Source organism: Acomys russatus, chromosome 19, assembly GCF_903995435.1.
Source record: "Acomys russatus chromosome 19, mAcoRus1.1, whole genome shotgun sequence".
Taxonomy (NCBI): domain Eukaryota; kingdom Metazoa; phylum Chordata; class Mammalia; order Rodentia; family Muridae; genus Acomys; species Acomys russatus.
The window spans coordinates 52,259,458-52,271,553 of NC_067155.1; the positions used below are offsets into that span (position 1 = coordinate 52,259,458).

A 12,096-nucleotide genomic window follows, 5' to 3' on the forward strand; every position below is an offset into this window, starting at 1 on the left:
GATTTAGGATGTACTTTCTGACCTCAAATAACTGAGACTTAGGGTGGATCTTCCCAACTCGGAGGATGATGCAGTCGAGAAAATCTTTCACTAGTGTGCCCAGCTGCTTGGGCGTTAGTTGATTCAGGCTGACAACCAAGAATTTACATATATCTAAAATAAAATGAGAAAGAATTGCTAAACTTGAGAAAAACATTTTTTTCATTGTGCTAATAGTCCCCAAAAGGTTAAAGGAAAAAGACTTTCCTATATATACTTTTGGGGGGTGGTGTTTGAGACAGGGTTTCTCTGTATAGTCCTGGCTGTCCTGGAATTTATTCTGTAGACCAGGCTAATCTCGAACTCAGAGATTCACCTGCCTCTGCCTCCCAAGTGCTGGGATTAAAGGCACGCGCCGCCACCACCACCCGGCAGAAAAAGTCTTTTTAAAAATAGTTTTATGTGGACCGGAGAGATGGCTCAGTTAAGAGCACTGGCTGCTCTTCCAGAGGACCCTGGTTCAGTTCCCAGCACATACATGGCAGCTCACAACTGTCTGTAACCTCTGTTCCAGGGGATTGACACCCTCACACAGACATACATTCAGTAAAAACAAAGAAAAGAAAAAAAATAGTATTATGCATCAGTGGTCTTAGTATAGTATATTTTGGACTTCTAACTTGTGCTAAAGGATATATGGCATAAAATTTTGCACTTAAGGCCGGGTGTGGTGGCTCATACCTTTCTTTAATCCCAGCACTTGGGAGGCAGATCGCTGTGAGTTTGGGGCCAGCCTGGTCTACAAAACAAGTCCAGGATGGCCAAGGCTACACAGAGAAACCCTGGCTCGAAAAACAAAAACAAAAAGTTTCCACTTAAGGGCAGGAGAGATGGCTCAGAGGTTAGGAGCACCACCTGCTCTTCCAAAAGTCCTGAGCTCAATTCCCAGCAACCACATGGTGGCTCACAACCATCTATAATGAGATCTGATGCCCTCTTCTGTCCTGCAGGTGTACATGGAGGCAGAACACTGTATAATAAATAAATAAATATTTTAAAAGAGTTTCCACTTAAAAGGCTGGGCTACATAGCTCTGTGGTAGAATGCTTGCTTAGCAGACACAGGCCTTAGGTTCCATCGACAGCCTTTAAGAAAAAGAAAAATTTTCTATTTCAACCACCCTTTAGCATTCCACTCCATGGTGTTAAGAGCATCCCCAGTGCTCTGCAGCCATCACCACTGCCACTTTCAAAGTGTGTTCTTCACCTCAGTGAAAACTGTGACCATTAAAGGATGACTCCCTCTTGCCTCTGTCCCTCAGTGCTTAGTAACCGCTAGTCTGCTTTCAAGAGAGGGCTCTTAAAAAGTCAGAGTCATTAGTTCTTTAAATAATAAATTCTATTTTTAAAGGAGTTTCAGGTTCACATTAAAATTAAGTGGAAATCAAGTGTCTGGTAAGAGCTGGGCACAGTGGCTCACACCTGTAATCCCAGCATTCAGGAGGCAAAGGCAGGTGGATCTCTGTGAGTTCGAGGCCAGCCTGGTCCACAAAGTGAGTCCAGGACAGCCAGGACTACACAGAGAAACCCTGTCTCAAAAAAATCAATCAAACAAAACAAAACGAGTCTGGTAAGATCCTTGCCCTGCCGGGCGGTGGTGGCACACACCTTTAATCCCAGCACTCGGGAGGCAGAGGCAGGTGAATTGCTGTGAGTTCAAGGCCAGCCTGGTCTACAAAGTGAGTCCAGGATAGCCAAGGCTACAAAGGGAAACCCTGTCTTGAAAAAGCCAAAAAAAAAAAAAAAGATCCTTGCCCCACACCAACATCCCCTGCTTCTACCTTCCTACAGCAAAGTGGTCCTTTCAGATATTTATTTATTATTGTGAGTATGTGTATGATATATGTGCAACATGGGGATGGGCATGTGTGCCTCAGCACATGTGTGAAGATCAGGGGACAACTTGGTGAGGTCAGTTCTGCCCTCCTATTACATAGATTTCAGGAAACCAAACTTAGGTCATCAGGCAGCAAGTGCCATTACCCACTGAGCAGTCCTGCGCACCCAGAGAAGTCCTTTTGTTACAGCTGATGAACTGACACACATTCACACAGAGTCCACAGTTTGTATTCCTTTTGAAGATTTATTTTCATTATTTTTAAGTGTGTGTGTGTGTGTGTGTGTGTGTGTGTGTGTGTGTGTGTAAGAGAATCAAGTGTTGTTAATGACTAAGCCCTTGGTTATATAGTCTCTGGTTCAGATAAATATATGATGTCATGTTTCCGCCACATTATATGGAGCTGTTTAACTTTCCCAAAAGCCCTCCATATTCACCCGTTCATCCCTCATTAATTTCTTTACCTGTGGAATGGACCAGCTTCCATGCTGTGAAAGTTGGGGCATTTACGCTTCTGCCTTCATTCTTTCACTCCCGGTTTTTGTTAATTGTATTATTATTTGTGTACATTGTTGAGCTTTTCATATACTTCATCAACCATAATTGCCATGGTTACAAAATTTCTTTCTTTACATCATGATTTTGCATGGATGAAATTTCCATGATTGCTTTATCTTTTAATTTGTTGGGTTTTAATACCAGAAATATATATATGTATATGTATATATGTATATATGTGTATATATACCATATATACATATTTTTTTTCCTAGATAAGGAACGCCAGCTGTCCTGGAACTCACTCTGTAGACTAGGATGGCCCTCAACTCAGAGATCCACTTACCTCTGCCTCCCAAGTGCTGGGATTTCAGCCTATAAATTCATATTTCAGAGTATTTGCTGACATCATGCCTAAATGACAGTTTAGCTGGGTATATAAAGTTCTGGTTCCTGAATTCTGCCTCTTAGAACTCTGCAGATATTATTCTACAAGCTTCTAAAATTGTTGTTATGAAGTCTGATTCTCCTCAATCCACCTCTCTGGACCTCATATACTTGCACTTCTTTTTTTCTCTATCCTTTAAGGTCAGTGAAGTTTTTAGAATGTGCCTTTCTATTATTTGTAACATAACCTCTTGTTTTTTTCCTCCCCTAGAACATGACTGTGAGCTAATCGGTAGGACTGAGCCTTGAATTTAATTTATTATCTTGTTACTTTTAAGAACATTTGGAGGAGCTATGGAGGTGGCTCAGTGGATGAAGTGTACAAACATGAGGACCTGAGTTCCGATTCCTCGGTAGCCACATTAAACCCAGGTGTAACTGCTCACAGCTGTCCTTCAGCACTGGGGAAATGGGTAGAGACGAGACCACCCTGAGCACTCATTGTTCGGCCCCTGTAACCAAAACACTGAAATCCAGGTTCGGTGACACTGTCTCAAAATAGGATGGAGGACAGTAGAGGAAGACCCCTGGGGTTTCACATGTGCACGGCTTGTGTGTACGTACATGCACCACGATATACATAACACATTTTTTGGTTTTTTTTTTTTTTTTTTTTTTTTTTTTGACACAAGGTTTCTCTATGTAGCCTTGGCTGTCCTGGACTCACTTTGTAGACCAGGCTGGCCTCGAACTCACAGCAATCTGCCTGCCTCTGCCTCTCGAGTGCTGGGATTACAGGTGTGCACCACCACGCCCGGCTTCACATGACACATTTTAATTGCTTAAAAAGAAGGTTTCCTGTGGCCTATTTCAGTACTTCAGCCCCCTGTTCTGTGACCCTTCTTTGCTCCAGGTGCACCTCAGTTATGTTGGTTAGGCTCTGTTGCTTCCACGGCTGCGTTTTTATTATTCTTGTGTGAGCACCTTAAACCCACCCACAGCATCTCTAGTTGTTCGTTAAGTTTTGCCTGTTTATCCATGATTTTGTGTACCGCTTTAATGACACCGGCTTTCTTTCTTTCCGTTCCCCCTGAGCTCAGCTAGCTTGCTTTTCATCTCTCTATTGTTGAATTATTCCTCATTCTGTCTCCCGTGCTGCCCACTTAAGCGGCATATACACTAAGTCTTTATGCTTCTTTTCTTCCGTCCCTCACGGCAACTTGTCCTGGGGGCCACACAGCTAGGCAAGTAATGTTCCATTTTGTGGTTAGGTCCCACAGGGAATGCCAAACTGTGACCTCTTGTCACAATTTGTCACTCTCGGAACTGAGTCCCTCTAGTGCTGTTGGTCGCTGTCTACTTGGTGGAAACAGTACTGAGCTACTTGTCCCTTCCTACTGCCTGCCTGCCTGCCTGCTCGCTTCCATAGTTCCTTACAAGCAGAGCACAGCCCCTCTATGTCACCCAGTGGGCAGTGGAGTTGCAGTCTTGGCCTTCATGTCTGACAGTCCTCTGAATGCTCTTATGACTAAGCTTTGCTCATAACCCAGCTCCAGTGAGTGCTGGGAGCCACCCAGAAGCCTATGCCTTCATGTTGGTGCTGCGTCTCTGTCTTGGGGTTGCATGTCAAAGTGTGGACACTATCTGTGTGGTTACAGCTCACCTGGCATCTTGTCTTTGGAGAATGTCATTAAGTGCTTCTTTTAGAAATGTGCTCACAAAGGCTTGAAAGCCAAGAGACTAGTGGTGTCTACAGGCTGGCGAGGCTCTAAGTTTTCAGCCCTGGACATCTTTGAGAGACCGAGACCTTTAAGGAACATGCTTTGCCTAGCCTGCGGATCCTATTCTGACCCTCGACTGGAAGCCTGAAGTCTTGCCTGGTGGGCCAGGAAGCCAAGAGAACACTCACACTCTGTGTGAGTGACTGGTTAAGAGCCTGAAAGGGTAGCAGTGCAGACTGTTTGCTGTCTAGAAAGTGTGACTGAGTTTCCGTAATTCAAATGACAAAGTGAGACTTCCTCAGGGTTAGTGTTTTTAACCTTAGTGCACTGAGGGAAAACACTGGTCTGTGATCGCCTGTGGCTTAGGCCCTGTCTTTTCTCTGGCCAGCAGATGCCTCATAGGCTTTATAAAGAGAGGGACTCTGATTGGATGAAAGGATCTTCAAGTGGACTATAACCCAAATGAACGTGAAAACTTGAGTTGGTCGCCCTGGGTGCTCTGGGTTAATAGTCCTGCCTTATGTGAAGAAGTCGTGTTTAGACTGCCGCAGGCCAGCTCTGGCCCACTTCTAGGGCTCTCTCCCTATGTGCTGTGAAGGGAAGGGCCTCTTTCTGGCCTATTGTCTGATCTCAGCCCACTGGAAACCACTGCGTCGTGCTGTAGAGCCATGTTTATGTATAGATCGGTACCCTGAGCTGCTCTTACCACTTGTCCAGCCCAGGGTCACCATGAACCATGACTGCCATCCCTAGGTGTGATCCTGTCCACCCCCTCCCTATCCGGGAAACCTGTGCTAAGCCTCCACTTAACGGTACTGAACCTCTGAGGCAACCACAGACAGCTGACCCTTTACTTCCCGGAGGCTGTGATGTCGTTGACACAGCCTCTCACTTAGTCCTTCCCATAGCTCTTGTAGGTTGCTTAGCAAACAAGGAAATGCAGGCCAGAGAGGTAAGGAATTCACTCCAGGTCACTGTTGGCTTGAGAGGGCGGGAGACTAGAAGTCTAGCCTCAGGCCTTAGCCCTCGGCTTTCCTGTGAGCATATCCCCCAGATTTTGCAGAAAGTGACTCTCCTGTCCCCTCTCTTTCTCCCTGTCTCCCTAGGGTCCTCAGTGACTTCTGTCATGGTTATTTAAGGAATCTTGCCTAGAAAGTCCCTACAAGCACGCAGTTCCCTGCCGCCGGGTAGGCGTGGACTCCAAGATGATCATAAAGGAATACCGGATTCCCCTGCCAATGACCGTGGAGGAGTACCGCATCGCCCAGCTGTACATGATACAGGTGAGTCCGGGGACTGCACCTGATTCCGTTTGATGGTCCCAGCCTACGCTACTAGGCTACTACCTGTGAACGCCAACGGCTGTCGGTGCCTGTGAGGTGCTGCACCTCAGCTGTACATCTGGCTTCCAACCAGATGCCAGGCATGCAGACACACTGGGCTCTCCTGTCTTGCCATCGCTGTATTTTCCACAGCCATAACATTAGCACTTTCTGCCTTTACCACCCATCACCTCGTGGATGAGCTGTTATTTCAGGTCTCAGCTCGGGCTGCTGTCACATGGTGTCCTGCCCTTTAGCGTAAACATCAGGGACCCCTCCCTCGTTGCTTTGGAAGCCATGTCCCAGATCAAGATCCGGCAGAGTGGGTTTCTGAGGGGAACTTTTTTTTTTTTCCAAGACAGGGTTTCTCTGTGTAGCCTTGGCTGTCCTGGACTCGCTTTGTAGACCAGGCTGGCTACCAGGTTCGAACTCACAGTAATCTGCCGGCCTCTGCCTCCCAAGTGCTGGGATTAAAGGCGTGCGCCACCACACCCGGCTGCTGGCTTCTCCTTATATAGACCTCTAGTCATTGCATTGCCCTGAACTCTCAGTACATAGCACTGGGGGCTGGCTGCAGCCTTCAGAGCTTTCACCTCCTGCCTGGGTCTGTTTTTTTGTTTTTTTGTTTGTTTGTTTGCTTGTTTATATTTTGAGACAAGGGTTCTCTGTTTAAGGCTCTCGCTGTCCTGAAACTTGATTTGTAGAACAGGCTGACCCCGAACTCACAGAGAGCAGCCAGCCTCTGCCTCCCAAGTGCTGGGATTAAAGGCGTGCACCACCACGCCCAGCCTTCCCCCTTTCTGATGGATTTGGACCTTCAGCCCAGGGACCCAGAACCTGTCTAAGAAGAGCTTGAAGTGACTAGGGTTTAGCCAGCTCCCATAGGAGTGGTTCGGCTGGGAAAAGAGCAGGAAGTGCCCCCAGCCTCTTGGGGGACTGTTTGCTCTGAGCTGGCTCAGAAGCGCCACTCAATTCCCTCTTGAACCACTTACCCCTTAATTATTTCTAGAGAGCGGGGAGAGGAAGAGCTTAAATCAGGCCCTAGCTCTGAGCATTCTGGAAATAACACAGTGTGTTCAAGGATCAGACTCATCTGCAGATGCCGCCATTTGTCCTGCGGCTTCTTAGTTCTCCGCAGCGGTGATGATCGCCATGGCAGTGCAGCCCCACTGGCTTCCCGAGGAGGACGTTCAGGGTCTAGCAACATGACCTTTAGCCGCCGGAGTGCCCCCAAAGTATTTCCCAAGCGTGCAGTTGCTGTTACTGTGCCGCTCCGAACACCTGCCACGTCCCAGCATCGGTCCCTGTGTTTCCAGTCAGTTTAATTGTGAAGTGACCCCCCTACCCCCACCCCCAGACCCCACTCAGATCTGTATCTGAGCCACACTGTCCACCGGGCCAATTTATACAATGTCTTTTGATGAACGTTGATGTGCCGGCTGCGACTGTACTAAGGAGCCTCTCCTACCTTTTAAGTCATGCAGTCTGCACCCTCCCAAGTGCCTGTCTATGCTGCTTTGAGCTTTCAGAGTCTTTCCCTGTGCCCCTTCCAGTGAGCAAGTGTGTGTGCAAAAGACAGAATGGTGAACAAGCCAGATGTTGCCGTGAGAGGAGTTTCTGGGCCAGGTGCTTGCTATCATGCCCAGAGGGAGGCTGAGGAGCATGCTTAGCATATGCATGTATAGGTGTATACACGTGCACAAATACGCATCATGCGTGTATATAAGACACGCAGTCTCATTCCAGCCCCCATCAGCTTGAGAGGCCCATAGAGGTATGATGTATCTCTCCGCAAGCTTTCATGGCCAGTGCAGCCCCTTTAAAATTGGGTTCCCTGGGGCTGGAGAGATGGCTCAGTGGTTAAGAGTGCTGCCTGCTCTTCCAGAGGTCCTGAGTTCAATTCCCAGCAACCACATGGTGGCTCACAACCATCTATAATGTAATCTGACACCCTCTTCTGCAGATAAAGCACTCATATGCAATAAATAAAATAAATAAATCTTTAAAATTGGGTTCCCTGTGAGAGGACCCCATACTCTGCCCAAATAACTAAGGCTGTCTTCCAGCCTTTCCTCATGGCCCACAGTGGCACAAAGGCAGGGAGGGTTGAGTCCCTGAGTAGCAGAAGACCATGATTCCATCTTGATATCAGGGACCCCAGTATATGCAGTATATGTTGTTTCCAGACAACAGCACAGCCAAGGTCTAGCTCCATAGGAGGAAGTGTGGGCTTTCCCAGCGGGACCCAGCTTGAGTTCTGACTTTAGGGAACAAGGAAGTGAGTCTCCCTGGGTCTCAATCACTCTTTGTTTTTTTGTTTGTTTGTTTGTTTGTTTGTTTCATTTGTTTGTTTGGTTTGGTTTTTCAAGACAGAGTTTCTCTGTGTAGCCCATGCCTGTCCTGGAACTCATTCTGTAGACCAGGCTGGTATCAAACACAGAGATTGCCTGCCTCTGCCTGCTGAGTGCTGGGATTAAAGGCAGAGTCCACTATCAGCCTCAGAGATTAGGGAACCAATGGCTGGCCACAGTACAGGGGGGAAGACAGGGAGTCCTGCTCATCCAGAACAGGGAGGGAGGCCTGCTTTGCCTTCCCCGCTTCTCCCAGAATGGTCCTCATTGGAAATGGTGTGAGCTGTAGCCAACAGGCCTGAGGGCAGAGCAGGTGGTTCAGCAGGAGGTCAGTTCAGGCAACCCAGATGTGGGGGCTGGAACCTGGGTGCTTGCTTGTGTCCTTCCTGTTCCCGAGACGCCCACTCATTCACAGCCGGATTTCTCTCTGGAGGCCTCACTCATCTCACGGGACCAGCGGATCATTTCTGTCCCCATCATCTTCTGCTGCTAGAGGCCTCTTTCCTAGCTCCTTCTCCTGTTTGCCTCTCTGCTCCTGCTGTGTGGGCTTTGTCTTCTGTGCCTCAGAACCCAGAGTTCCCGGGGGCCCGTGCCACTGCAGGGTGAACATATGTCACAGTCACAGGCTGTACCTGGATGTGTGCGTAGCTCACTGTGTGCCAGCCGTGCCACAGTAACACAGCGTTCTGTCCCCACCTGTGTGAAGACCATTTCAGGGAAGACTATAGATGTACCAGATGAAAACCAGGCAAGGGCTGAGAAATGGGAGGCAGGTCTAGGTACACCCTAGGTAGATGCTATAAGCTGCTGTAAGATACTCCTTGCAGGGCCTTTGCAGACAGCTATGTTTCCATAGAAAGAACAGAAAGGAGGCTCCTCTGGTAGCAGCTGGAACAGGCTGTGGAAAAGACCAAGCTGACAAGTCAGAGCCATTCCCCTGCCTTAGAGGTTCTGTACCCACAATGCAAAGGCTAGTGAAAACCACTGCACTATCTATGCTGTCCTCTAGAGGGTGCTCAGCAAGACCTTTCTGTCCTGGGCATGACCAGAGAGGCTGGGTCAGTACCCTGGACAGCCCTGAGAGCGGCTGCTGGGGAGGGATTCCTTCTTCAAAGGTCCCATGGAGGTTAGGGGCTGTTTGCCCCTTCCAAGGCTCCAAGGGTGGGCAACACTACATACTGCTAAAGGAGGGTCATGAGCAAGGATGTGAGAGTGGCTTCCTGTGTGGGCAGAGCGCAGAGGAAGCTGAGAAGAGCTGGCTTCTCTGGTATCGCTAAGCCACAGCTATATGAGGGTATGTTGCCCCCTTCATTACTATGGCCAGCGGAGACCCAGGGGTCAGCCTGTGGAGAACTGGCTTAACGGGAGGACACCACCTTCAGAATTCCTGCCGACTGTGAGGACTAGACCCTACTGATTATTGGTTCATTTGACTAGCCTTCCTTTGGCATCTACTGCGTGGAATTACCCTAGTGCTGTGTGGGGCTGCCGTATAGATACCTGCCTTTGATGCCCCAAAGTCTCCATACCCATCTCACTGAGTGACTGCCCATCCATGGCCCTCACCTGGTGATGGCAGCAGCCTAGGTACCCTATGCCCAAAGAACATCCCCTGCTTTAGCCCCCATGGGGACCTGAAGAACTGGTCATGTCCTTCCTCTTCACAAATGAGGCAGGTCAGAGATGTCAAAGAGCTTGTCCAGGGGCAAACAGCTGGCCCCAGGAAGCCAGTCCTTATCTGGAGATGGAGGTGGCTGCCTTTCTGCACTTGGACGGACCACTTGGGGTCTCCTAGTCTGCCACATCTCTTCCTTCTCTGAAGTCACGACTTTAAGGATGCTCTTCATCCACTTGCCCCTTACTCAGTCACACTCCACCCCCGGCGCTCGGATACTCATGTAACTTGAGAGCACACTGTGGGTTGTAATCTGCCCATGGAGTCACCGTCGCTGGGGAAAGGCCTGTGTGACTGTGCAGGAGACACGGGGACCATTGCAGAAGGCAAAGCCTTCCCTGTTAGGCAGGAGGGACCAACAGTTAACACTTCCTCTGACAGACAGGCTGAAGGCTAACTACAGGAAGTCATCAAGATAATTGCTAGCTGTAGACTAGTGTCTGCCCCCAGGTCATGGTCACATACAACCCTCAAGAGTGTGGCCTCATCTAGATTCTAGTCTGTGCATATGTAATTAGTTAAGCCTCTGGAGATAAGATCGTCTTGGATTTAGGGCCTGCGGCAGGTCGACCAAGTGTTGTCCTTATAGGAAGAGGAAGGGACAGAGCGACTCAGGGAGGAGGCAAGCAGGATAGAAGCAGAGGGGCAGCCACATACCACAGAGGCTAGAAGGATGGGAGCGTCTCCCTGAGCCTGTGAGGAGGAAGGATGGCACACTGGCCATTCTAGCAGGAACCTTGGAGGTGGCTCAGGCTTAGGTCAGCTTGAGTGGACAGGGTATGTGCTACGTGAGTCCTGATGGAGAAGCTTTCCCTGATCCTGCTGAGTGGTGCTCTGACCCCTGACCCCCTCACCCCTGACCCCTGTGGCTGACCCGTCTCTTCACCAAGCTTCCCAGCAGGCAAGTGTATATTAGCCTTCTGGTGTTGTCCAAGGAACCGCACACTAAGTGGCCCCTAACTGCAGGAGTGGACTCTTGGATTTTTCTCTACCCTTAGAGTCACCATCTCTCTTACCATCTGCAGATGTGGGTCACTGTAGTATCGTCCTGTGCTCCAGGGCATGAGAACTAAAGGGTGATAGACGTTCAGTTGCCACAGCCGAGGCTACAGAACTGCTGTACAAGGCAAAAGCCTGCCACAGTACAGCTGCTTGCTTCAAATACAGTCCACAATTCAGGATCAGTCTGCCTGCCTGCCTGCCTGCCTGCCTGCTTGCTTTCTTTTTCTTTCTTTTTTTTGTTTTTTTTAAAATTTCGTTTTGTTTTGTTTTTGCTTTGTTTTGTTTTGTTTTTTGAAACAGGGTTTCTCTGTGTAGCCTTGGCTGTCCTGGACTCACTTTGTAGACCAGGCTGGCCTCGAACTCACAGCGATCCGCCTGCCTCTGCCTCCTGAGTGCTGGGATTAAAGGCGTGCGCCACCACACCAGAACATCCTTCTTTCTAAAACCCTGGAGCACGACACAATTTGTGTCCTACAGAGATCGTTCTCTGGGGTGACTGAGGAGATTTGCGCGCGCGCGCGCGCGTGTGTGTGTGTGTGTGTGTGTGTGTGTGTGTGTGTGTGTGTACCCGGGAGTGCACATGTCTCCGCACATATCAGTATGAGCACCTGGGTCAGAGGTACTGAGCGTATGTGCACATGGACATACATGCTGCTCAGGAAGCTGGCCGAGAATGACTGTAATATCACCATGGAAGCCGAGGCGGAGATTGAAGTTATCAGTCCCTCAAAGATAGCTTCTCTGTAAACAAGAAATGGACCTTTCAGGCACTTGGAAGGACCCTTCAAGATGACTATGTGCTATCTGTGTCAGACAGTGTCACCAAGCCCCTTCCTGCTCTGATTTGGCTTTTCTTAAACCGTAGTAAATACAAGAGGCAAGATTGGGGTTTGTTTTTATAACACCTTTGTAAGTCTCACACCGTAGGGTTCCCCATCTGAATGGGGCAGGTCAGTGGTTATTAGCACATGTACAGGATTGTACAGAAACCACCTTCTGGATAGTGTATATAAATATTAGCTGTGTGTTTGTTGGTGACCTAGTTTTCTCTGTTGCTGTGATAAAATATCCTGACCACAAGCAACTTAGGAGAGAAAGGGTTAGCTCACAGTTCCAGCTTGCAGGCCATCATAGTAGGAAGTCAAGCCTGCTGGAGCTCAAAACAGCTGGTCACGTGGTCTCATCCACAGCCAAGAGCAGAGAGAAATGAATGTGTGCATGCTTGGTACCCGTCTAACTTCCTGTGCTCTTACACAGTCCAGGAC

General features: G+C 48.8%; 1 protein-coding gene across 12 annotated transcripts in view; it reads left to right on the forward strand.

Annotated features, from left to right (window-relative positions):
* Positions 1–12,096, forward strand: part of Pitpnm2 (phosphatidylinositol transfer protein membrane associated 2) — a 129,689-nt gene that overhangs the window by 89,362 nt on the left and 28,231 nt on the right. For all 12 annotated transcript variants that reach the window (XM_051161452.1, XM_051161459.1, XM_051161458.1 and 9 more), the window contains one exon: positions 5,588–5,764. In XM_051161452.1, the coding sequence (XP_051017409.1) occupies positions 5,687–5,764 (78 nt within the window). In that variant the 5' untranslated portion in view covers positions 5,588–5,686. The remainder of the gene's footprint in view (positions 1–5,587; positions 5,765–12,096) is intronic.